The sequence below is a fragment of the Bos indicus genome, chromosome 9 (genome assembly GCF_029378745.1).
Source record: "Bos indicus isolate NIAB-ARS_2022 breed Sahiwal x Tharparkar chromosome 9, NIAB-ARS_B.indTharparkar_mat_pri_1.0, whole genome shotgun sequence".
Classification (NCBI taxonomy): domain Eukaryota; kingdom Metazoa; phylum Chordata; class Mammalia; order Artiodactyla; family Bovidae; genus Bos; species Bos indicus.
Window position 1 is genome coordinate 99,351,539 of NC_091768.1, and position 26,103 is coordinate 99,377,641.

A 26,103-nucleotide genomic window follows, 5' to 3' on the forward strand; every position below is an offset into this window, starting at 1 on the left:
AATGAGAAGATAATATGAGTAGCTTGTTGAAAATGTATTGAAAATTTTTTACAGATTTAACTTTTAGTATTTATACTTATTAATAAAGTGGATTGTATTGCATCTCTGTTAGTATTAAGCATATCCTGGAGGTGGGAATATTAATTCAGTAAAGAAAACTGCTTGATACAGTTGAGGTACTAGTGGGTTTTTGAGTCAGGTTTTGAATCCTGGCTTACTCCTTTAGTGGCTGTATTTGTCAACAATTGCCACAACAGTGCTCTATGTAAGCTGTCCTAAAACTCAGTGGCTTAAAATAACAAGTATTGATTTCTGTGTTCTTTATTTAGTCTACACTGTGTGGGCTGCAGTTCTGCTGATTGAGTTTAGCCAGCTTGGGATAGCTGGGCCAGCTGTGGGTGTTTCGGTTACCTTTATGTTACCTTTATGTTCCTGCTAGGCTCTGCCCAAGGGGGCAGCAGCTGCTTGGAGCAAGCCCTTCTCCTGGCAGGTCACTGGAGCGTCAGAGCCGAGCCAAATTGCTTAAACACCTGAAGGACCTCTGCTGTTTCTCCCTCAGCCAACATTCCCTTAGCTGGATGGTTGTCAGCTATGGATTGATCTTGCCCTTCGGGGGCATTTGGCAGTTTCTGGAGCTATTTTTGGTTGTCACAACTTGAAAGGAGTACTAATGGCATCTAGTAGAGGTGCCACGGATGCTCTTAGACATCCTACAATGCACAGGACAGCCCCAACAACAGAGAATTCTGCCCCCAGTGTCAACAGTGCTGAGGTTGCTAAACTGTGTTACCAAGTCACTCCGTCCACATGAGAAGGGACTGGAAATTGAGACTGTCACATTGACTTTGAGCCCATGTTAACTTTAGAATGTTTCCTTGTCTATAAGATCATCATAGGATTATTTAAGAGTAATGAAGATAACAAATATATGATATCTGATAGAGCACTCAGTAAGGTTCTTACGATCATGAGTAAGGAAAAAATCCCCATCCTTGAAGGAGCCCACAGTATTGTATGAAAGAGAAAAGCTGTTGCATTAAATCCTTTAAGACTATTTATCATACTTTCATAAAAGGACAAACAGGAATGAAGATTAAAGGCCATCATAGTGTTGGTTTGGCCAGTTATTAAGGAAGGACTTGTTTGAATCCATGACGATCTTATAAACAGTATGTGAATGGAGTTAACTCTGATTAATCAAAGATGTTGTATTTCAGTGAGTCAGTGATAATTGTGTCATTAAAGTTGCCTGGTTATCGTTTCTGTGCTCTGAGAAACGGCTTTATAGGATGTGCCAGAGTGGTAGAGCAAGTTCCAAACATTGGCAAGGGCTAGCTGTCAGGTGCCTTAGTTAGCCTAGTGTATATGTGAACAGATAGATTGCAAAACTGTTTTAGCTTCGGGCATGATTAAGTTGTAGTGAGACTTTTCCCAGAAATATTTTATGAAGATAATTTGACTTTGTGATGTTTTAAAAATGGGTCTTAATTTTGAACAGTTATAGTCTTGAAAGGTTTGTCTTGGATCTAAGCTGTCATGAGGACATATATTGTCAGTGTGTTTACACAGATTGTAAGATGGGTAAATGCCCTTTCAAATATTTTTTCCAGCTTGTAGGACTTCAACATGGCAACGCTAATTAATAACGTGGGTTTATAATGTTTTTCACGGTACTCTCTATGGAAAGTGAAAGTGGCTCAGTTGTGTCCAACTCTTTGCGACCCCATGGACTATACAGTCCATGGAATTCTCCAGGCCAGAATACTGGAGTGGGTAGCCTTTCCCTTCTCCAGGGGATCTTCCCAACCCAGGGATAGAACCCAGGTCTCCCACATTGCATGTGGATTCTTTACCAGCTGAGCCACAAGGGAAGCCCCAGAATACTGGAGTGGGTAGCCCAGCCCTTCTCCAGTGGCTTTTCCTGACCCAGGAATCTAACCGGGGTCTAGCTCCTAATAATAATCTATGTTAATGGTGGAACGTAATTTTTAAATTCCTTTTCAGTTTATTTCTCCTGGGCTTGCAGATAAAATTTGGCTAGTCATAGCTTCTGAGTTGGTATGGAATTATTGGTCAGATTCAGTTTCTTAAGATTGTCACCTGCAGAATGGCTGCTGAGCTGACTTTTGTTTTGGAGAAATTATAAGAGGAGAAAAGAGATCAATGCAGTTGGTTATCCTTACTTAAGCCTTTGTCCTTTGACTTTTGTGACTTTCTTGTTGTGTTGAAAGACTCAATATAAACTACTTTGGTCTTTCGATGTTCTGAGAAACTGATGGACAATAAGTAAAAATGTAACGATCGGCCAAGTCTCTCTTTTCAATGCCTAGGTTAAACCTTGATATTTGGCAGGATATGATCTTAATTACAAGTGAAAATAAAAACATCTGCACATCTCTCTTTGATATTTTATACAGAAACCTCTTAAGGATAGGTTGTTGATTTGAAGAAGGTTAGATAATATATTTTTATTGAATGGTGAAATGTTTCAGATTACATATTAACCTATTGGAGTTTGTAATTTAGCAGTACAATTTGATAACATAGAGCATGTCTTTAAGTTTTAGAAAGAGAGACTATTATTGTTGACTTAGAACTTTAAACAGGTCAATTCAGTGAAGGTCAGTTTCATGACATTTGGTTTTTAAGTTTCATTTTTATTTTACTCTGCAAGGATATTTCAAAGGCCTGCTGTGTACCAGATATTTAATAGGCTCTTTGTGGTCTGAGATATACTAAATTTCTTAGGATGTTAATAGAAATTATTCCAAAAAAGCTTTCAAGACAGTCTGAAAACTAGTTTTTTTTTGGTTTAAATTTTTTCAAAGTTTAACGATTTTTAAAGTAATCTCGTCTTAAAATAGGAATGCTTTCTTTTGTAAGTAACATTTTGATATTAAAAAGGACTAGTGTGTAGAAGAACAAGCTAAAAGATGGAGTTAGTTTTTAGGGAAGAATAATTACTTGTAAGCAAATGTTTTCCAAATTCAGTTGAGATAGAAAATTTTGCCTGTGGTTTATCTTATCCAAAAAGAGATTATTAGGATCTACTTGGTTAAAATTACTGTGACAGAGGTCTTAAGGAATTAGATGGTAACCTCATCACAGGCTTTAACCTCCATATCTCTAAGATTCTCACTGAAGTAATCAAAGGAATAGAAAAATTAGAGAGAAACCTGCTCCTCAGGGGTATTGGGTGTTAGATGTTAAAGGAAAGGTCAAGGTGCTGATCTTTTTTGGCCCATTTTGAGAGAACAGTGTCTCCTGGGAGTGAGTGAAACAGTCAGTAACAGAATCTTCTTAATCCTTACCCTGTCCCCTCCAAAGCTGGTAAAAATGAAATGGGGTGTGGAGTAGTCTACAGTTATACCCCTTGAGCTTGGCCACCCGTTTTTGTGCCTGCTTAACATAGGTGATCTAAGTTTATTTTGTGAGTGAATGAACTCATTATGTATACCTTCTTTTGATTTGAGTTTGAGCAAAAAACCACTGTAGCTTTTGATAGAATTTGTCTTAACTTCTGGGCTTCCCAGGTGGCGCTGGTGGTAAAGAACCCGCCTGCCAATGGCAGGAGACGTAAGTGACGTGGTTTTACCCTGCGGACATTGAAATAGAACTTTTTAATGATTAGCCACAGAACTAAATTTAATTACTTCTTTGGTAAAGTATGTTATATGTCTTAGTAAACCCATCCCTTTAGAACTAAATAGTTTATAATAAATTAGGAAATTCCTGAAATCTAACTTTTGATTACAATGTGTGTGTTGCTCAGTCACTTCAGTTCTTTGTGACTCTCTGTGATCCTGTGGACCGTAGCCGGCAGGCTTCTCAGTTCATGGGATTCTCCGGACAAGAGTATTGGAGTGGGTTGCCCATGCCTTCCTCCGGGGGATCTTCCTGACCCAGGGAAGGAACCCCGGGTCTCCTGCATTACAGGCAGATGCTTTACCACTGAGCCACTGGGGAGACTCTACCAGGCTGCTCTGTCCACGGGTTTTCCCAGGAAAGAATACTAGAGTGGGTAACCATTCCCTTCCTCCAGGGGATCTTCCTGACTCAGGGATCGAACCCTGGTTTGCTGCACTACAGGCTGATTATTTAACCGTCTGAGCCACCAGGAAGCTTTTCCTAAATTCAAAAACAATATCAATAAGTAGCCTGCTTACCATGAATTTGGCCACCCCCATGTTTCATATTGGTATGATAATTTTTTCTTCATTACTTGGTAAGGAATTTATTTGAGTTTAAAAAATTTATCACTGTTGTCTTGGTTGGGGTTATAGAACAGTGATTTATTACTTTTTTGCCTTTTTATTTGTAAGATTATATAAGAGCAGTACAAATTTGCAGTTTTAAGGACAGATTAAACAAAATAAAAAAGCAAAATTTGAGAAATGAGTAGAAACATGAAGAGATATGAGTATAAAACTGTAAAATTTTGATATCTTTCAGTAGCAAGGGCCTGAAGAATGGCAGTGACAGTTGGAACAAAGACAGGGAACAGATTAAAATTAAAATCTTAAGATTTTGTAGTCTGTTACATGTGGAGGATAATACTGTAGAGGAACCAAGAGTAAGAGATGGTAAACATACTGTATTAATAGAATTTAATAATTGAAAATTATTAGAATTTTTACTTAGAATAATACAGAATCACTGTGAACTGAGTTTGTTCTTAACAATTTAGGAACATTGAAACAAGGGTAGTGTAAGTTACCAGTAAGTCAAATGTAACTAAAATTTATGCCCCAGAAGAGCAGGTTTCTTTAAGAGCTGTATTAGTACTTTTGGAGCAGTTATGAGAGTGATATTTATGCAGCAAAATTTAAGAAACCAGTTTCAAAGAGCCTTAGGCTGTATTCATAATCAATACATGGTCAGGATTACTAAATATTTGATATCTCAGACTTACCTGCAGGGTCTGAGGTAACACTTGTAAGCTCAGTCTTGATTCAAATAATTGTACTGTTCTCTGTGTGTGTGTCTTGTGCTGAAGTCTATGCATACTTGCCATTGAATCATGTGGATGAAGTAATGATCATGTACAAGTTTTCATTCATGTGAAAGGTTTGGTTAAGGTACAAAGGATGTGGATGTTGAGCCTAGTCAGTAACAGACAGATGAGGATATTGAAAAGGGGTGGTCATGTGAAAGGAGTATGGTAATGGTATGTTCTGTGATATATGTGGAAAATAAATTACATTTGGGCTCATTGTGAAAGTCAACTGAAATCTGAAGAGGGTTTTTCTAGACTTTGTGCTAAACATTTTGAGCTACCCATTGAACACCTGGTGGAATCAGGGTCTTTAGAAGAGAGGCTTTATGCTATACTGATGAAGTGTCTGGACTCTAGGTGTTCTAGGATTGGGACTACTTTTGTAGCCTCAAATGTGTTAAATGGAGAGGATAATGGTAACTACCTTCTAGTGTGTTGTGAGGATTACGTGACTTAATGCAGGTAAGTCTTCCCTGATAGCAGAGTTGATAAAGAATCCACCTGCAATGCAGGAGACCCCGGTTTGATTCCTGGGTTGGGAAGATCCACTGGAGAAGGGATAAGCTACCCACTCCAGTATTCTTGGGCTTCCTTTGTGGCTCAGCTCGTAAAGAATCTGCCTGCAATGTGGGAGACCTGGGTTTGATCCCAGGTTGGGAAGATCCCCAGTGGCTACCCATTCCAGTATTGGCTACCCATTCCAGTATTCTGGCCTGCATAATTCCGTGGACTATACAGTCCATGGGATCGCAAAGAGTTGGACACGACTGAGCCACTTTCACTTTCTTTCACTTTTCAATGTGGCTAAAGTGCCAAGCATCGAAGTTCACTTTTGAGGAACACTCACAGTAGAACATACTTCATAGTACTCAACATCTAAGAAATGCTGAATAACATAGTCCTTGCGCTTACGATGCTTCCATATTGAGGCATCATTAGAGAGAGACCTGCTCCTCAGAGCTACTGGCTGTTAGGTGTTACAGGAAAGGTCAAGGTGCTGATCTCTTTTTGTCCCATTTTGGGAGAGCAGTGTCTCTTGGGAGTGAGTGAAGCAGTCAGTAACAGAATCTTCTTAATCTTAACCCTCTCCCCTCCAAAGCTGGTGAACGAAATGGGTCTGGTGTAGTCCGAGGCTATACCACTTGAGCCTGGCCACCCAGTTTGGGGTGGGAAATAACAGTTGTTTCTGTGACATCATTAACTCTCACTTGAATTTTATTCCGAAAACAGGCGTCCATTTAATAAGTTTTTGGGACGTGTGAGCGTTCCTGTGCTGCCTGTGTTCATTTCTTCTCTGTGCTGTATGTCGTGTGAGGCACTGTGGATTCACATACACACACGTACGCGCGGTGCTGGTTTCCGATTTCAAAAGAATGCTCTATAAAAGACATGCAGATGATTGCAGACGGTGAGACAGGAGGGCTTTAAGAGGTGGGTCCTCACTTAGGGGAAAACAGCAGTCTCTAGGAATTAACAGCCAAAGAAGTCACTGAAGGACTACTTGAGCTTAATACTATGAAATGAGAATTTGATGTGTTTGGTGAGAAGAGAAGAGAAAGAAAGGTATTACAGGGAACAAAAATTCAAAGTCCCCGCTGTTTTAGAGAACAACATGTTTCTGAACAGAAGGCTAAACGCAAAGATAAAGGTTTGAAAAGTAGCTAGGGATCTTTTAAAAGGCCTCGTGTGTAAGTGTTTGGGCCTCACACTTTCACAGATATTGTCTTCTGTTTGTGTCATCAGACCCTTGTTGGTTTTCATTGCCTTCATATCTTTTATTTTAATTGATAATTTCTTGTTTTTCTGAGTACATGTTATTTAGCTTCCTAAAGAATAATCATCTTATTAACCTGAGTTTGTTTTGAATGGTTTCCTCTTTTTTGCAAATTATATTTATACTCAGAAGAGAAAGACTTGACATGATTTAGGTTATCCAGATTCATATGCTATAAATTTAATATTTTGGTTATTATTGGTTACTTTTCTTCACTTTTGCATCTGTTGGTGTAAATGCTTCTTATATGTCCTGTGCCACCAACAGATGTGTATGAAGGCCTAATATACGATTGGTTTGCAGAATGGTTCCTATAGTAATTATGTACCTTAAGGAGACATATCTGGCTGCTTATCTGGAATTAACATGAAGATAGACAAGGGATAAGACATCTGTCTCTCCAAAAGTACATGACATTTTGATATATTCATTTTTTTTTTAAACAGAAGACTTTCATTGATTTTTTTTTTTTCCCCTAAACTCTAATGTCTCTGGCCATACTGGTTTCAGTTGGTTTAGTTCTGACGTGAATGTTGATTGGTGTTTTCATTTATGTTAGTGAGTAGATGAAAGTGAAAATCACTAGACGTATGTCGAAACTTTATTGTTCATAAATGTCCAGGCAGTTTATTTGCTAAATTGGATAATGACTTCAAATATTGGAAGAAGGCTATGCTATTCACAGTGGACTTTAGATGTAGCAAACTTTTAAATTTAACCTGCATTGTTAACCTTTTCTCGTTTACTGTCATCAGTCGAGTCAATGAAACTATAAATCAAATCAAACAAGATATTCTGGTATTTTTAATTAAAAGCAGTTGTATGGCTAAGTAGTCATAACTTTTCTCTCGTCTTACATACTTGCATAAGATGGCTTACTAGTGTTGACTACATTAGAAGTGGTCCATTTTTATCTGCCGAACAGAAGACTTTATCAAGAAATACACATTTGTGTGTATGTGTTTGATACTATGTTGCTTACATGATATGATGTAACATTTATAAATATCTAACTTAAAATTGGAAAAGACCCTGAGGAGGAGAAGGGGATGACAGAAGATAAGGTGCTTGGATGGTATCACCAACTCGATGGACATGAGTTTGAGCAAGCTCTGGGAGTTGGTGATGGGACAGGGAGGCCTCGTGTGCTGCAGTCCTTGGGGTCACAAAGAGTCGGACATGACTAAGCGACTGAACTGAACTTAAAATCACCTTAGCTATACTAGACAAAATATTTAAAAACAGAGCATCAGTTTATTGTGCGAAAGACAATCCAAAGAAGTGCATCTTGCATTTTTAAAATTGTTTTTCCAAAATTTTAAGCAGAAATTAAACATGTCTTAGAAGCATATCATTGAAATGAATGCTTTTGGAAATCATTTTTTAATACGCTTTGATAGTGTGCCACAAAACATTTTATTTTTGATTGTACATTTCTTAAAAGGTTAGTGGAAATATTTGCTATAATACTTTATGTTCTATCATTGAGAGAACTAATTTCTATTTAAAATTAAGTCAGCAGCATCAAATAGCATTAGACATGATTGTTGTTGACCTCTTCTTTAGAAATTTACATGCCACTTGAGGGCGATATAATTGGTAAGCCACAGAGAGGTCTGTACATAAACAGTAGGGTTAATGAGTGTCTTTCTTTTTTTTTTTTTTTCCTCTTTTCTTCTTTCTTTCCCTTCTTTTGGCCTTTAAATTTTGCAGTTAGCTTAGGCTGTTTGAAATTATTTTCTTTGAATGTGTTGTGACATTGTTTTAATTGAATGAAGCTGCAGAACTAGCATGATAAATCAACACAGAATGAATTAAGGCAAACAATATTAACTTGGAAATTGGTTGCAGTAGACAAAGCAGCTGCTGTGATTAAGTTTTTTCCTTCTCTACTTACACCATTTTGAGAAGGATGACCTTGATGGTTTCGAGTATATTTGAGTCCCAGTGGTATGCACTTAAACACATTTGAGCTGTTTTTTGCTGGTTGTGGTGCAGTAGAGGTTGGTTCATTTTTAAGATTAGGAAAATTTTGTTACGGATTTAATGTTTGACTGGCTTTAAAACATTTTTTATTTAGTAAATAATAATTGGGAGTATTAGCTATGGCAGAAAACCTTTCCTGTGTAATGCTGTGGTTTTAGCAAAAGAGATTTAATATATGAAAAGAAAGAATGTGCCAAAGATGGCCTCTTTAGGGTTTGTGTATCAGGAGTGGAGCCAACCACTTTAACAGAGGGCACAAATTCAGACGTTACATATTCGTTATATGACATGCTGAAGTACCTTCATTCATGCTGCATTTTTCCACACATTCTTTTGCTTGTTTCAGATACATAAGGTATATTTTTTATATGAGTTATAAGATCTGTATAGAGCACAACTGTAATAGAGGAAAAGCTGGCAAAAGTTACTTATTTTAAGAAACAGTCAAGATACCAAATAGAATAAAGTCATTTTCACAGATTTCTTGAGAGCAAGGAGAATTTCTCCTCTTTCTCCTCCTCCCCTTTCTCCTTAGGAAAAAAAAAAAAAATTATAGCATCTATTTCACTCTTGACTGAGTAGCAGACCATGGATACATATTTCATTAGGTTGAACTTGAAAATAAAAGGTTGTTTCCTATTTTACTGAAAAATACTCAAAGTCAGTGAGGCATGGAATGTGGAAATTCTTGTCTCTGTTCAGATTGTTTGAGGAAAGGAGAGGGAATGAACTTTACAGAATCTTTGCCTATATATAAAGATAGGGGGTTAGCAAGGCCTGTTGATAGATTTTCTGTGGTAGGTGTCTTTTTCTCTTTCTCAGACCCTCATTCTAATATATTTTTACCCTGTACTGCCTGAAATCAGTCACTTCTAGATCTACTTAGATTTAAAGGCAGCCTTTTTAAAAATTTCATGGGCTTCTCTGTTAAGTACTAAGGGTAATTCAGAGCAGCTGAACAATTTCAGTAAAATAGGATACAGAAGGGAAAAAAACAAACAAACAGCAAACAGACATCTGCTTGAATGCATCAGAGACCCAGCAGGATTGTGAAGAACTGCTAATTCAGGATTCCTGGGAGGACAGAGAATCAAGGTTGGATGTAAGCCTGGCTTTGTGAAACTGCTTCTCCTCTAGCTAGGTGTGTTTGCTGAACCTGGAGAGGACAGCGGCGAGGCTAAGCTTTGGGGGACAGAGGTCTAACCTATGTAAGCTCCTTCCCATCTCCAGTCTGTGCTTTGGGGAGGAATCTGATGGGTGTGCATTCAGGGGTAAGAGGGAACTAATTTCCTAGGCCTTTACAGACTTTGCATGTCAGCATCAAAGTTGTGTCAACCTCAATAAGTGGAATTGTATTGAGATGATCTTAGGTTGCTAGTTAACAATAGGTGCCTGGCAGAAGCTGACATATATTCCCTCTGGAGAAAGATAACATCACCTTAGGCCTTATATTATTTCTGTAAGCTGTTTAGTAAATACGTTGTCTGGCACACGCTAGAAAACAAGCAAACACACAAAGAATACAAGATGATGTTAAAAAAAATCTGAAGAAATAAGACAAAAGAAGCACATTCATCAAGACTCTAGATACTAGGATTATGCCATATTTCTCCAACTTGTCTTTGGTCTTCATACAAACAATAAGCATAACTTTTATATAGACTCAGACTTTATAAAAGTTATGCTTATTGTTTGTATGGAGACCAAAGACAAGTTGGAGAAATATGGCAGAGTTATGGGAGCTATGAAAGAAGAGTCAAACTGAATATGTCAGAGAAATAGAAAGTATAAAAGAAAAATCAAACTGAAAAATTGCTTAACTGGGATTAATAGATTTAACAGAAGACTCAAAGCTTTTGAAGAGGGAATTAATGAACTGAAAATTACCTCAGTTGAAAATTCAGTATGAAAATAAATTTAAGTATCTTATAAATATCTTTATATCTTAATATATGTAGGCTTAAGGGCAAAAGGTACTACTGGAGAAAAGACCACTTCATAATGACAGAAGAATATAATTTTGTATATACCAACAACACAGTTTCTAATTGTATAAAGCAAATAAAACTGAAAGAAATAGACAAAAGTTAGTCACAGAGGAGTTTGCCTCCTTTTTTTTCCTAAGATTTTTTTGATATGGACCATTTTTAAAGTCTTTAGTGAATTTGTTACAATTTTGTTACAACAATTTGCTTCTGTTTTATATTCTGGCTTTTTGGCCCCAAGGCATGTGGGATCCTAGCTCCCTAAGACAGGGAGCAAAATTTCACTCCCTGCATTGGAAGACAAAGTCCCAACCATTGGACTGCCAAGGAAGTCTCATGAACACCCATGGAATATTTAGAAAAATTGATTATGTACTGTGCTTAAAAGTCTGAACAAGTATTCAGTTCAGTTCAGTCGCTCAGTCGTGTCCAACTCTTTGCAACTCCATGAACCGCAGCACACCAGGCCTCCCTGTCCATCACCAACTCCCGGAGTTTACACAAACTCATGTGCATCGAGTCGGTGATGCATTCCAGCCATCTCATCCTCTGTCATCCCCTTCTCTTCCTGCCCTCAATTTTTCCCAGCATCAGGGTCTTTTCCAGTGAGTCAGCTCTTCGCATCAGGTGGCCAAAGTATTGGAGTTTCAGCTTCAGCATCAGTCCTTCCAATGGACACCCAGGACTGATCTCCTTTAGGATGAACTGGTTGGATCTCCTTGCAATCCAAGGGACTCTGCAGATTCTTCTCCAGCACCACAGTTCAAAAGCATCAATTCTTCGGTGCTCAGCTTTCTTCACAGTCCAACTCTCACATCCATACATGACCACTGGAAAAACCATAGCCTTGACTAGACGGACCTTTGTTGGCAAAGTAATGTCTCTGCTTTTGAGTATGCTGTCTAGGTTGGTCATAACTTTCCTTCCAAGGAGTGAGCGTCTTTTAATTTCATGGCTTCAGTCACCATCTGCAGTGATTTTGGAGCCCCAAAAAATAAAATCTGACACTCTTTCCACTGTTTCCCCATCTATTTCCCATGAAGTGATGGGACCAGATGCCATGATCATTTTCTGAATGTTGAGTTTTAAGCCAACTTTTTCACTCTCCTCTTTCACTTTCATCAAGAGGCTTTTTAGTTCCACTTTACTTTCTGCTGTAAGGGTGGTATCATCTGCATATCTGAGGTTATTGATATTTCAGCTTAGAGGAAAACTTAAAGCTTTTAAAGTATATTTATTGGAAAAGAAGAAAGGGTGCAATACGCTGAGCATTCGTTTCATAATATCAGGAAAAGTACAGCAGATTAAATGTAAAAGAAGTAGAAGGAAGGAAGTAATAAAGGTAAGAGTAGAAATTAGTTTAAGACCCCTGAAAACCATCACAAAATGAAGAAAATCAATGTATTGGCTGGCTACTACTGCATTTTAATGAGCTACCCCAGAAACTTATGTTCAAACAACCACCACTTACTTAGCTCCTGCTTCTCTTGTGCATGCTGGTCGCTTTTGTTCAGGCTGGGCTCACCACAGTGGTTCTTCTGATCGGCACCTGTAGTCAGCTGTGGGTTAGCCAGGCCCCTCTGCTCTTAATAGTTACCTGGGTGTGGGCCGGCATGGAGTGGGTTAGTCTGAGACTGTTACATGGGAATAATAGGGCCTAAGAGAGAAAGTACACATAAGACTGAGCCTTAGGCTTTTAACACACACATTATTCTTTTCATACATTGTATTGGAAAGCCAGCCAGCATGCTAACCCCAGATTCAAGAGGTGAGAGGAACTGCAGAATTACACTGCAAATGGCGTAGGTTAAGGATGCATGGGTAATTGTGGTCAGTTTTGAATGACCTGTCTACAAATTTAATTTAAAATTATTTTTATCAGTCTACCCCTCTCAACAGTAGAAAAGGTACATTCTTTGTAAAGACTGGAAGACTGATCAAGAGAAAGGATGATATAGATAGCCAGTCAGAATTGAAGTGGGACCATTGTTACAGATCCTGTAGATACTAAGACGAAAAGTCCATGAAAGCTTTATATCATCAAATTTGAAAATTTAAACTACATTGACATATTTTTAGATAAACACAAGTTACCAAAATTGACATATGAAGGAATAGGAAATCTAAATTAGGTAACTGAATCCATAATTGAAAACCTGAACTGAGAAAAAAATACTCTAGACCCGGGTGACTTCACCACTGATTTCTCTTCGGTATTTAAAGGAGGAATAGTACAAGTTAGCTTCTATGAGCCATTCCAAAGAGCTGAAAAAGGGGGACTACATCCCAACACATTTTGAGTCCAGTATAATCTTGATGCCTAAGCCCTAAGAAACATATTGTGAAAAAGGAAAATTACAAGGCAGTTCCATTTGTGAATGTAAATTTAAAAAATAAAATTGTCACCAAATTGCTAACAAGCTGAACCTAGTGATCTATAATAAAAGATAATGTGATTAAGTTTATTGTAGAACTATAAGCATGATTTAACATTTGATAATGAATTGTAATCCATTGCATTACCAGAATAAAGGAGAAATACTATGATTGTCTCGATGGTGGAAAAATGTGATACATTTAAACATCCATTCATGACTAAAAATAAAAACTCTTAATGAATTAGGGAATAGAATGGAATTTTCTTAATCTGCTGAAGTATACACAGATTACTTCAGACTTCATAGTGAACTATTGAGAACTTTATTCTTGGAATGAGTCAAGGATAATACACTTGATTTGACTTTGAACCCATGATGTGCTGGCCAGTGCTGTAAGGATGGCCAAAAAAAGAAATTAAAAATATGATTGAAGTTAGGTATTTTTTCTTTTCTCTTATTTGCAAGTGATATGAATCTTTACCAAAAGAATCCAAAAGAACCTACAGAAAAATTAAAATGAAGAAAGAAGAAACAGGGTTGCTGGGTATACTGTATGATACAAAAAGATGAATTATGATTTCACATGTAAAAAAACAAACATGAAATAAAAATATGATTTACAGTAGCAAAAACGAAGCCCCAAATGTTTTGGAATAAATCAAACAAAATCAAGTAAAGGCACACCAAGAAAGCTTTGTATTCTTGAGAGAAATCGAAAAACACCTAACCAAATGACAAAATTATACCATATTCATGATCCTGAAGATTGTTCTAACATCCCAGTAAAAATTATTGCTAGTATCATTTTAGAAATTAACCAGCTATTTCTGAAATCGGTATAGAGGCACGAAGACTGAGACATCTTTGAAAGAGGAGCACGGTGAACTAACATGCTATCCTGTGTATTAAGATTTTGAAAATAAAGTTACATTAAATGACAGTGAGATACTAAGCCAAGTAGCTTAATAGAGAACCCAGAAGTAGACCCATATGTATAAGCATGTATAGGTGTTACTTAAAACAAGAAATGACACTGCACTGTAGGGCAGGGGAAAGGATGGTCTCTTCAGCAACATGTGGCGGGACAGTTGGGCAGCCACGGGAGGGAACAGGAGAAGAGAAGATTGTTCTCGCATCATGGACATCACTTCCTGGCACACTGTAGACATAGATAAGAAAATCATAACAGTAAAGCTTCTGCAAATTAATACAGAGGATATCTTGTTGACCTTGGGATGGGGAAAGACTACCTTTAAACAGGACACAGAAAATATTGTTAAGAGAAGACATGAGCTGCATTAAAATTATATATAATTCAATTCAGTCTGCTTAAATTAAGTCATCTTAAGACACCATTAAAGATGAAAATGGTAAGCCACAGGAAGGGAAAAGGTATTTGCCACACGTGTGACCGCAAAGTAGAAATCAATAAGACAGCAAAACAATACAATAGAATGGTCTGAAAACTTCACATGTGCTTCAAAAAATACACATCTGAATGACCAAAAGCGTAAGTGTTGAAATGTATCAGAGCAAAATCCTCTCCTCTTCTCGGAATGTAACTGTGTATGACTGATTTAGAAAGTAGTTTAGTGCTGTCTACTGAAGGAGTTTCAGGGGAATTTTCTGGGAGATGGTGAAGGACAGGGAAGCTTGGCATGCTGCAGTCCATGGGGTGGCAGAGTAGGACACAACTAAGCCACTGAACAACAATCTCCTTTACCAGCAGTCTTTTCCCTAATGGGACAGTCCTTTGTCCTGCTTCTTTATAGTTTGTACACTCTTGCATGCAAGGGCCTTCCTTAAGTTAGAGCATTCCTCAAGTCCTTGGTGAACTTTGTCTATACATACTTAAGAATGAAGCACAGAATATGAATTAGAAGCTCGTATTCTTGAATGGGGCTAGCTCATTGCAGGGTTCAGTGGGAGCTGATCACCTGAAGCTAAGTGTCAGCCTTTGAGAATGGAGCCAAATGCTACAGTGTGAGAGTCTTTTCTTCGGGCATCTTTTCTATAGATGAAAACTCAAGCCTGATACCTGCAAAGTTAGATGCCTGGCTATTGCTCCTCTTTGAGAAGGCTTTGTATCATTTCCATCTTTTCTTTCTGGTTTTCTGCAGAACTCAATGCGTGAGTTTCTGGTCTCTCTGGAGTTTTGTAGGTCAGATTTGCCATTTGATCATATCCCCTTCTGTGGACATTCTGAGCTTACTTGTTGATTGAGGGCCTGAGGCTTCCTAAACTGAATTTGTAGTAGACTTCATAGACTGTGACCCACTGTGTGGCGGACTTTGTATTGGACGTTTCTTATATATTGTGCTGTACACACGTGCAGTTCCTCATCACAGCAGTTCCGGAAAGCGTTGTCTCCATCACATGATTGAGGCTTGTTTTATATGACTTCCCGATTCTTAATTATTGCTTAATATTGGAGCTTGAATACCAGTTGGGGTCTGTATGCTTTCCAAGTATAGACGTGTAATCATAATACAGTCCTTCAAGTACAGTACAGTACTTCAGTTTATTTAGATGGGGGATATGAGAGGAGGGCTCTTTGACTGGATGACTGCAAGGGTTTAGTTGGTTGAAGAGGTAGGTCAAGTCCTATATGCCAAAAACTAGGCAAGGGTAAAGGGTTTTATTTGAATGTAAAGACATAGTTCAGGCAGATTTCAGAATTTGGAATCTTGTATAGCTGGGTCAAGGACCTGAGAGTCTTTGCTTGGGGTGGAAGAACTGATGTCACAGTCCCCTAGGGAATAGGACTTTCTTCCATCCTCAAATGCGTACGCACACATGTTTCATTTGGGAATCACTTCTCTAAGATGTGGCAGTGCTGGTGAGCAGCTGAGGCAAAGCAGGCAGCCTCTGGAGCACAGAAGACTGAGGAAGTGCCCTCGCTTCTTAAGCGCTGAGAGCAGTGAATTCTGGCATGTTAATGTTATGTAACGATACACTAACAGTAGGAATAAAATGCAGGAAAAAAGTAGGAAGCATAGGTATCAGTAACCTGTTTGAATAAGTTGATAAAAACCACCCATGGATCTTTGTGGAACTGATGATATTCATTTTCTTGTCTTTTATATAGATGACATATTAATAAGGAAAATTTACTTTCCAGTGTTTATAGTCAATCTGTTCCTCTCACTGGCCTTTTAAAAAAATTAACTTCTATGTGTGAATATTAGAAGTTTCTGTGGAGGGATGATAATTATTTATACAGTTATTTCTTATCACTGTCCTTTTTGTGACAAGAGTTAAGGTTCTTTGTTAAAGTAGTAGTATGAACTAAAGGAAGAGATGGGAAATAGGAAAATAAGGATGCAGATACAAAATTGTGCAAAGATTGTGGGGAAAAAATGTAGACTCCTACGTCTTAAATAGTATAGTGTGGAATACAGTTTTGGCCATCAGTGTTCTGGCAGCCAGCCCCAAAACACAATGCTTTCTGAACAGTCGCTGAAGTATAACTTAGATCAATAAGATAGGAATTTCCCCCAGGGATTTCTGTATAAAAGGCAGCCACTATTTAACATAATAAATAGCTCCTGGAACCCAGTCATAGAAGGGATTTGTTGAACTTTTCATGTACACTTGTTTAGAGTGTGCATATTGATGGGCAGTTGAATACAGCACCTGTTTTAGGTAGATTCTGCTGTTCCTAATCCATGATTTGTATTAATGCACATGAAAATTTCAAGCTAAACCATGAACTGCTATCATTACACCCTCAAACTTGGCAAGAAATTAATAAGATTTTATTTCAACTTAGTATTTTTAAAAATTTAATTAGAGAAAGTTAAGTATATACTTTAAGTGACTAATGCACGATGTTGGTTTTTTTTCCCCCCAGTTTAATTTTGTTGGGAGAATCCTTGGACCTAGAGGACTTACTGCTAAACAGCTTGAAGCAGAAACAGGATGCAAGATCATGGTCCGAGGCAAAGGCTCAATGAGGGATAAGAAGAAGGTAAGTCCTTGAAAATGGGGCCGTCCTTTATGTGAATAATGTACTTACACTTTTGAATTTTAATAACAAAATATCTAGATCTTAAAGCAGTATATGTTATTTCATGTCAGAAAATTTTTAACTTTTTAAAGGTGGTGTCATGATTTTCTCTTTTTGATTATCATTACTTTTCATTTAGTTAGCTAATAACAGTTAATCCATCATATTCATGTTGGTTTTTACACTTGAGAAGCCGCCAGTTTGGAAGTTAGACTATTCAGTGTTGTATGTATTAAAGATGTAACTGAAACTTTGAAAAATCTAAAATGTTTCTCTTGATGAGATTTACATGAGAAGAATCAAATGAATTACTGTGGATTTATGTCATCTCATCAGGAGAGTGAGTAAGTGTGGAGGAAGGCTTATAAGTAGCCATACAGGAGTCATTTTGGTTTTCACCAGCATTTCACGTTGAGTTTGTTTTCCAGCTATTTTACTTTAAAGTATATTGTTGTTGTTTTCTGCTTTTCTTCCTTTTGCCACTTCTTACTTTTCTAGTTTAATTGATGAACACCTAGTTCCCTGCTTTAAATACTGTGTTTTCAGAAGGTTTTATTTGCCTGTTTCCTTTTATCCAGTGATGCTATGAGGCAGAATACTTTGAATTCTATCTGTGTGAAAAATGTTTGACTGATTTTTTAAGAATAACATAGGTTTTGATTGCCAAAGATTAAATGTATTGTTAGGAAGGGTTTGTTGTGTGTTTGATTTTTAAATACATTGCCTTGAAAGACACATCAAATGATGGAGATGTGGGTGGCTTTGCTAGAGCGTGTTGTGCATTGAATCCCTCTGTGGAGCTTACAGAGTGAATGCCAGACCTGTAGGTACTCTGACTTCATTCTGACTTCTTTCTAAGCTCTCACCTCATTTCATTTCATCTTTCCCATTAGCTGACTGGGGTCTCAATCATTTTCTCTCCTTACAGATAAACAATGACTTAGTAGTTAAGCTGAGCAGAGAGGCTGTCAATAATATTAATTATCTGTAAATTTTATTTTAAGCTGTTCTTGTCAGATGAGTATAAAGATACTTTGAGGCAAGCATGTGAGTTCTCCCTGAGCATATTTAGCAGTTGTATTTAAAACAATCTTTTTTATTAGAATCTTAAAATAACTTCATCACTGTGTGACTCAGCCGAGGGGCAGTCTTGTATTGCCATGCAGTTTTGGTTCCCATGTTTGCGCTTGTGGTTGCTTTGCTTCAAGCAATGCTGATTTAATAGCCTAGGTACAGTACGACAAGCTCTCAAAACTGATGGTGTATTCATCCGTCAAACAAGTTGTTATGTCAGTTTACAAAGCGTGTTTTGCCCTCTCCTCAGCGTCTTGTCGATTCTGCAGTAGCAGCCCTCCACTCACGCACAGACACTGAGGAGTGGAGCTCAGAGCCCTGTAATGAGGCATCGCCAGTTCTGCTTTCAGTCAGGTTGAACTTGGAGTCTGAAGAACAGTTTCCTGCCATCATTTTGGCATACATTAGAGTGGCTAAGAGTGTAACCTCTGTAACCGTCTTGCTTTCATTTGACTCTTGCTTCTATCACTTAGCAGCTTTGTGATTTTAGCAGATGACTTCATCTCTTGGTGGCATGTGAAGCGGGAGTAGTGAGGTTACTGTGAGGTCACTGATGGCGTGAGGATTACAGAAGTTGTAGAGCGCTTAGCATAGTGCTTTGACATACAGTGATCAATCAGTCAATGTTAATGATTGCTCTTTAATAAATTTTGTTTACATTGTTAGTGCATTTCCTGTTTAAACTCTTACACTGTATCATGGGGGAAGTACTTCAGCTTTTTAAGCTTTGGAAATGACAATGCTTTGTTGTTGCTTTGTGACCTTTGAATATCCCGTATCCTCACAGCTTTTTTGTTTGGTTCTCTGGTGGTTGGTGTGTCCATATTCTGTCTTGTCCACTTTGTTCTTAAGCACAAACAGAAGTAGTTAACACATTATATTTTTTTAATTTGTACTGTTGCCTAATGAAATAAAAAAGTTTACAGATTATACATAATGCATGAAAACAGTGATAGATTAAGACACCAACAACATTTTGACTGCAGATTGCATTTTTAGTTTTATTAACTGCTATAGCAGACATCCTGGAATGTGAAGTCAAGTGGGCCTTAGAAAGCATCACTACGAACAAAGCTAGAGGAGGTGATAGAATTCCAGTTGAGCTATTCCAAATCCTGAAAGATGATGCTGTGAAAGTGCTGCACTCAATATGCCAGCAAATTTGGAAACCTCAGCAGTGGCCACAGGACTGGAAAAGGTCAGTTTTCATTCCAATCCCAAAGAAAGGCAATGCCAAAGAATGCTCAAACTACCGCACAATTGCACTCATCTCACACGCTAGTAAAGTAATGCTCAAAATTCTCCAAGCCAGGCTTCAGCAATATGTGAACCATGAACTTCCTGATGTTCAAGCTGGTTTTAGAAAAGGCAGAGGAACCGGAGATCAAATTGCCAACATCCACTGGATCATGGAAAAAGCAAGAGAGTTCCAGAAGAACATCTATTTCTGCTTTATTGACTATGACAAAGCCTTTGACTGTGTGGATCACAATAAACTATGGAAAATTCTTCAAGAGATGGGAATACCAGACCACCTGATCTGCCTCTTGAGAAATTTGTATGCAGGTCAGGAAGCAACAGTTAGAACTGGACGTGGAACAACAGACTGGTTCCAAATAGGCGTTCGTCAAGGCTGTATATTGTCACCCTGTTTATATGCAGAGTACATCGTGAGAAACGCTGGACTGGGAGAAACACAAGTTGGAATCAAGATTGCCGGGAGAAATATCAATAACCTCAGATATGCAGATGACACCACCCTTATGGCAGAAAGTGAAGAGGAACTCAAAAGCCTCTTGATGAAAGTGAAAGTGGAGAGTGAAAAAGTTGGCTTAAAGCTCAACATTCAGAAAACTAAGATCATGGCATCCAGTCCCACCACTTTATGGGAAATAGATGGAGATACAGTGGGAACAGTGTCAGACTTTATTTTTCTGGGCTCCAAAATCACTGCAGATGGTGACTGCAGCCATGAAATTAAAAGACGCTTACTCCTTGGAAGGAAAGTTATGACCAACCTAGATAGCATATTGAAAAGCAGAGACATTACTTTGTCAACAAAGGTCTGTCTACTCAAGGCTATGGTTTTTCCAGTAGTCATGTATGGATGTGAGAGTTGGACTGTGAAGAAGGCTGAGCGCCGAAGAATTGATGCTTTTGAACTGTGGTGTTGGAGAAGACTCTTGAGAGTCCCTTGGACTGCAAGGAGATGCAACCAGTCCGTTCTAAAGGAGATCAACCCTGGGATTTCTTTGGAAGGAATGATACTAAAGCTGAAACTCTAGTACTTTGGCCACCTCATGCGAAGAGTTGACTCATTGGAAAAGACTCTGATGCTGGGAGGGATTGAGGGCAAGAGGAGAAGGGGACGACAGAGGATGAGATGGCTGGATGGCATCACTGACTTGATGGACATGAGTCTGGGTGAACTCCGAAAGTTGGTGATGGACAGGGAGGCCTGGCGTGCTGTGATTCATGGGGTCGCAAAGAGTCGGACACGACTGAGGACTGATCTGATCTGATCTGATCTGATAGATGAATATACTTTGGGAATATCCAGTTAATTTGAAGGCCTACCGTATGTTTGATACTACGATGAAGAATTTATGTGTAGATTTGTAATGCCAAGGGTGTCTTCTGTAATATTAATTCAAATCTATGCATACTAAACTGTCAACCATGTCATTTTGGTTTACTCTGCTCTGCTCATTGAGTTCTTAAAAATGTTAATAGAAGTTAAGTCACAGTGGAAGGTGCTATCACTTGTTGCTTGGCTATTACTTTGAAAAAGAACATGAAAAATATATGGAGACCAAAAAGTATTGAAATAAATAATAAGGCTGATTGAAGCATATTCTATGAGTTTAAAGGAAAACTAAACTTTTTCGTGCAGAATTGTCAGTTTATGTAAAAGCTGAGAAAGCTAGAAAATCTTAATTTGTTGACTGTCCATGGTATTAATGATGGAATGCTGTTTGCTGATTTGTCAGTAACAGCATGCCATGTCTGTTTTATGGAGTGTTTCTCTGCTGTTTGATGAGTACTTGGCATAGAGTAGACACTGGAAAAAACCATCTGAGAAGGGATGAATGTGTAGGTAGTAAATGAAAGACATAGATGTCCCCTCTGCATTACATTCCCCAAAGTTTTTATGAATAGAGAAAATGATAAATTCTTTGTGTTTTCAGTTCTTTGGGGAAGATAGGCAGTACTATATCATCCTACGCTGTTGGTTTTAAGCAGGGGAATGAATATGCTACTTTATATTTTTCATTTTCCTGGATTGCTGTTACTTCAGAATTATTGATGGGCACAGCAGCATTGTCGTATATAATACCCAGAGGAATGGTACTGGGTAATTGCAGGAGCCTTAGGACAAGAACTTCACTCACACTTCATAACTGACTAGGGAGCTGTGCTTGTCTTTCTACTTCCCACTCCCACCTGAAAATGTTAGTGTGTGAGATGTCTGCTGCTGCTGTGGTTCAGTCGCTCAGTCATGTCCGACTCTTTGCCACCCCATGGAGTGCAGCACGCCAGGCTCCTTGTCCTCCACTCTCTCCTGGAGTTTGCTCAGATCCATGTCCATGGAATCAGTGATGCTATCTAACCATCTCATCCTCTGCTGCCTCCTCCTATTGCCCTCAGTCTTTCTCAGCATCAGGGTCTTTTCCAGTGAGTCGACTCTTCCCATCAGGTGGCCAAAGTATTGTAGCTTCAGCATTAGTCCTTCCAATGAATATTCAGGATTGATTTCCTTTAGAATTGACTGGTTTGATCTGCTTGCAGTCCAAGGGACTCTCAAGAGTCTTCTCCACCACCAGAGTTCGAAAGCATCAATTCTTTGGTTCTCAGCCTTCTTTATGGCCCAACTGTCACATCTGTACAGGACTACTGGACGTGACAAAGCTGTGATCCATGAAAGGGGTGAGATGTCTACAGTTGATCAAAGTCAGGTGTTGGGTCTTCTGAAAATGTCCAGTAGGACTCAGCAATTCTGGTTAGAGCTCTTTGCTTGAAATGAAGGGATGTGCACTCAGGGAATCAGATGGCCATTCAAGGGCTGCTAATAGCAGTGGCCAGATGGTATTAACCACATTTACGATCTGTTCAGTGTCATATTCAGACTGTGCAGAAATCTCAAAAGATAATTTTTACTCTTCTAACAGGAATGAAGACTTAAAAGAGGTCAAGTAACTTATCCAGTCCCTATTTCTAACTGTTAACTGCACTCAGTATAAACATGTATCTTGCTGGACATTGACATTCAGCTCTATAATTCATTCTCTTCAGAATATGAACTTTGAATTTAAAATTAGATAAATCTGTTATAAAGTTTTAATTTAGATTTTAATACATTGCCCAAATATATTTGACCACAATCTGTCCATTCTGAGAGATGTCTTAACTTCTTGAGGAGCTACAGTGTTGTATGGACCATGATCTCTGAAGTATTATTAGAGGGACATACTGTACAATTGCAAACATGGGTAGAATTGCATAACTTTTTTATTTGCCACTTTTCATATGCTTACACATTTTTCTCCTATTCTTACAGTTCATAGATGTTTTACTTAGTTAATATGTGATATTTTTAGAAAAGTTTAAAAGTGTATATGATCAGAGAAAAAGTGTGGCGAGGCACCTGATCCTATCGCTTTTAGAGACTCCTCTTGGTGACAGTTCCGATGTGTCTAATAGATCATTCTTCCTGCGTTGGTGTATACACTTTCACATGTGCTGTACAAAGTGAGTCTTCCTATTCTTGATGCTTTGTAATTAGCATTTCCTGCAGTTCTGTATCCTGTCCTGTCAGTTTAATTGACAAATAATTGAGCATTATAATGTCTGAGACTTTGTGCTGTGTGATAAGAAAACTTAAAAGATAGCTTAAGGCAATATTAGCAGTATATGCAAAAATTAATTTGCTTGTATGGGGGAAACTTAGACTTTTATTTTTATGAAGGATGTTATTACTTTCTCAACACTTTGAAAATGATCAAATTGATATAGTTTTTTTGGTTTTACATACTAAAGTGGTTGTGATAGCCAGTGACATAACGTCAGGTACAAACATGGTCTAGACAGCCCACTTTATTAGTCTTGTTGAATGCTAGATTTCTGACAACCTGGAGCATAAGTGTAGTTTATTAAATAAAAAAAAAACAACAACAACCAGAAAAACAGCTTTGATCACTGCAGATTGTAAGCAGTGTCTATTCAGCCCCTAGCGCCGCGCTGCCCGTCTCCTCCCACGTGTGCCTGGTGTCCCCTGTCCTCCTCGCCCCTCTGTCTGCCAGACGGTCTGGGGAGCAAGTTCCGGACATCATCTCAAGCTGGAGATGCTGTATTAGGTGTTTCTAAAATAGAAGGGCTCTTCAGCACTATCATATTTGTGTTTTCTTTCATCACTAGAACAATTTCTTTGTGTTGTTAAATGTCTGGCCAGTGTTCCTAATTCCCCTCTTGTCTCATAAATGTGCGTTTAAGAGAAGCTTAAATGGTGTCCGTGTGAGGGGCTTACACATTGCATTTGATTGATAGATCTGTTAAGCCATTCTCGCCCTGGCCCCCATTTCTCTTTTGTAGTTTATTTGTAAAGGGTCTGAGTTGCTTGTACCGAACAATTCCCGTGGCCTTTGCTGATTGTATTTTCATGTATTTTCATGGTCATGGCCATGTTTATTAACACTTATCTGTGTCCCCTGTATTTTTGGCAATTTGGTAGTGAGAAAGGTTTAATAAGGTTTAGTTCTCCTGCCCTTCCTTCCTCATTTCCTTTCTTCCTTTTGAAAGAAAATTTTGTAAGTAAATGTGGTGGTGATACCGAAAATGTAGTGTTCCTTTGATTTTAGCAATCATTGTCGATTGTTTTTCAGACCTTTTACTTCAGTGGGAACTGCAAAACAGTTATTACCCTGTTTCTTTGCTATTATTAGTTAGATTTAATTTTTTTAGGAAAGGCTGGATAAATGCTCAGTTGTTTTTTTTGACTCAGTCCCTTATTTACTAGGTTTAAAATAGTGAATTGGTTCCTAGGAATCCTCCAGAGGTGTAGAATTAGTTTTTTTGTCTTGTTTTTATTTGACTATCATTATGAATGCATTTTAACAGTTTTGATGGATTTCAGTTCATTGCACCATGGTTTGAAGGCATCAGTTCTTCGGCGCTCATCCTTTTTTATTGTTCAGCTCTCACATCCATACATGACTAATGGAAAAACCACAGCTTTGACTATACAGACCTTTTGTTGGCAAAGTAACATTGTGTTTGTCATTGCTTTTCTTCCACGTAGCAAGCGTCTTTTAATCTCATGGCTGCAGTCACTGTCCACAGTGATTTTGGAGCCCAGGAAAATAGTCTGTCACTGTTTGGATTGTTTCCCCATCTACTTGGCCATGAAGTGATGGGACCAGATGCCATGATCTTCATTTTTTGAACCTTGAGTTTTACATTATATTGTTTGTATTGTAGTAAACTTGTGGCTGGGCACAAGAAATGAATTATTGTTTTAAATGTTTTCAAGAAGAAAAGTGCTATAATTTTCCATTAGTTTACACAGCCTTTCTCAGCTAGGGTTCCTCATCTTAGAAGCTCTTCAGTTTCACTAAGAGTGGTTCAATAATGAGTACCATTCTAGATAGGAGAGAAGTGAGCTATATATAATTTATGCCTTGGGCCACCACTGGGTACTCGATTCCCTTGTGGAGTCCTTAGTTGAGAAAGACTGTACCCTGTGAGGAATGGGTTTTTTTCTCTCTTTTATATTCCTGCATTACCACCTGCTCTCACCCCTGCTCTTGGTGCCTTCAAGTCAATGCGTTGAGAGTAGGAATTTTTTTGGATTCTCTCTTAAAAATGTTACTTTTATAAAGTGCATGCTTAGAAACTTGCATGAATCTGATTGGGATAGTGCATGTGTGCTAAGTCGCTTCAGTCAGGTCTGACTCTTTGTGACCCTGTGGACCATAGCCTGCCTGGCTGCTGTGTCCAAGGGATTCTCCAGGCAAGAACACTGGAGTGGGCTGCCATTCCCTCTTCCAGCTGAATAGTAGTATTTAGCTTAAGAGTAATTATGAAAATTATAGTATTATATATCTATTTGGAAGGAACCTTATTAAAGCTATGAAGTCTAATACTTACTCATATTTAATTCTGTGATATTTTAGTTCCTATGGTACACATGGTTGTCACTCAGTTTTCCCAACCCCCCACCATAGTCAGTACCTTTTCAGGCAGTAAGTAGTTTTGAATGCTATGAATTTTGTCCTCGAAGGTCTTTTACCCTGAGAGACTGATATGTTGACGGTAGACTAACGCACCGTGCGGTGTAAACAACAGTTGTTATGCATTGTGCAGTGGGGAGCCAAGGAAGTGATGAGTGCTTTCACACGTTGAGGACTTCAGGGAAAGCTAGAGAAGATTGGACTGGAGTAGGAATTGACAGGGCAGATGAGTGGAATGGTGTTCTGCTTGGCATGTTGCCGTGCAAGTGACAAGGTTTAGTGGGAAAAGTGGTGTTGGAGACAGGCTTGGACCTGAGGATATAGGGCTTTGCTGCTAAGCCGCTTCAGTCGTGTCCAACTCTGTGCGACCCCGTAACGGCAGCCCACCAGGCTCCCCCGTCCCTGGGATTCTCCAGGCAAGAACACTGGAGTGGGTTGCCGTTTCCTTCTCCAACGCATGAAAGTGAAAAGTGAAAGTGAAGTCGCTCAGTCGTCTCTGACTCTTAGCGACCCCATGGACTGCAGCCTACCAGGCTCCTCCATCCATGGGATTTTCCAGGCAAGAGCACTGGAGTAGGGTGCCACTACCTTCTCCGTATAGGGCCTTGAATACTATATTAAAATCTTTTTCTTTGGAAAGCAGTGTATTGGCACTCATATTTTTAAAGTAAGAAG

General features: G+C 38.5%; 1 protein-coding gene across 11 annotated transcripts in view; it reads left to right on the forward strand.

Moving 5' to 3' along the window:
- The window catches only part of QKI (QKI, KH domain containing RNA binding), a 160,336-nt gene that overhangs the window by 52,272 nt on the left and 81,961 nt on the right, over nt 1-26,103 (forward strand). For all 11 annotated transcript variants that reach the window (XR_011568563.1, XM_070796496.1, XM_070796497.1 and 8 more), the window contains one exon: nt 16,973-17,089. Coding sequence is in view for 10 of the 11 variants with exons in the window: in XM_070796496.1 (XP_070652597.1) it covers nt 16,973-17,089 (117 nt within the window). In the remaining variant the exon portion in view is untranslated. The remainder of the gene's footprint in view (nt 1-16,972; nt 17,090-26,103) is intronic.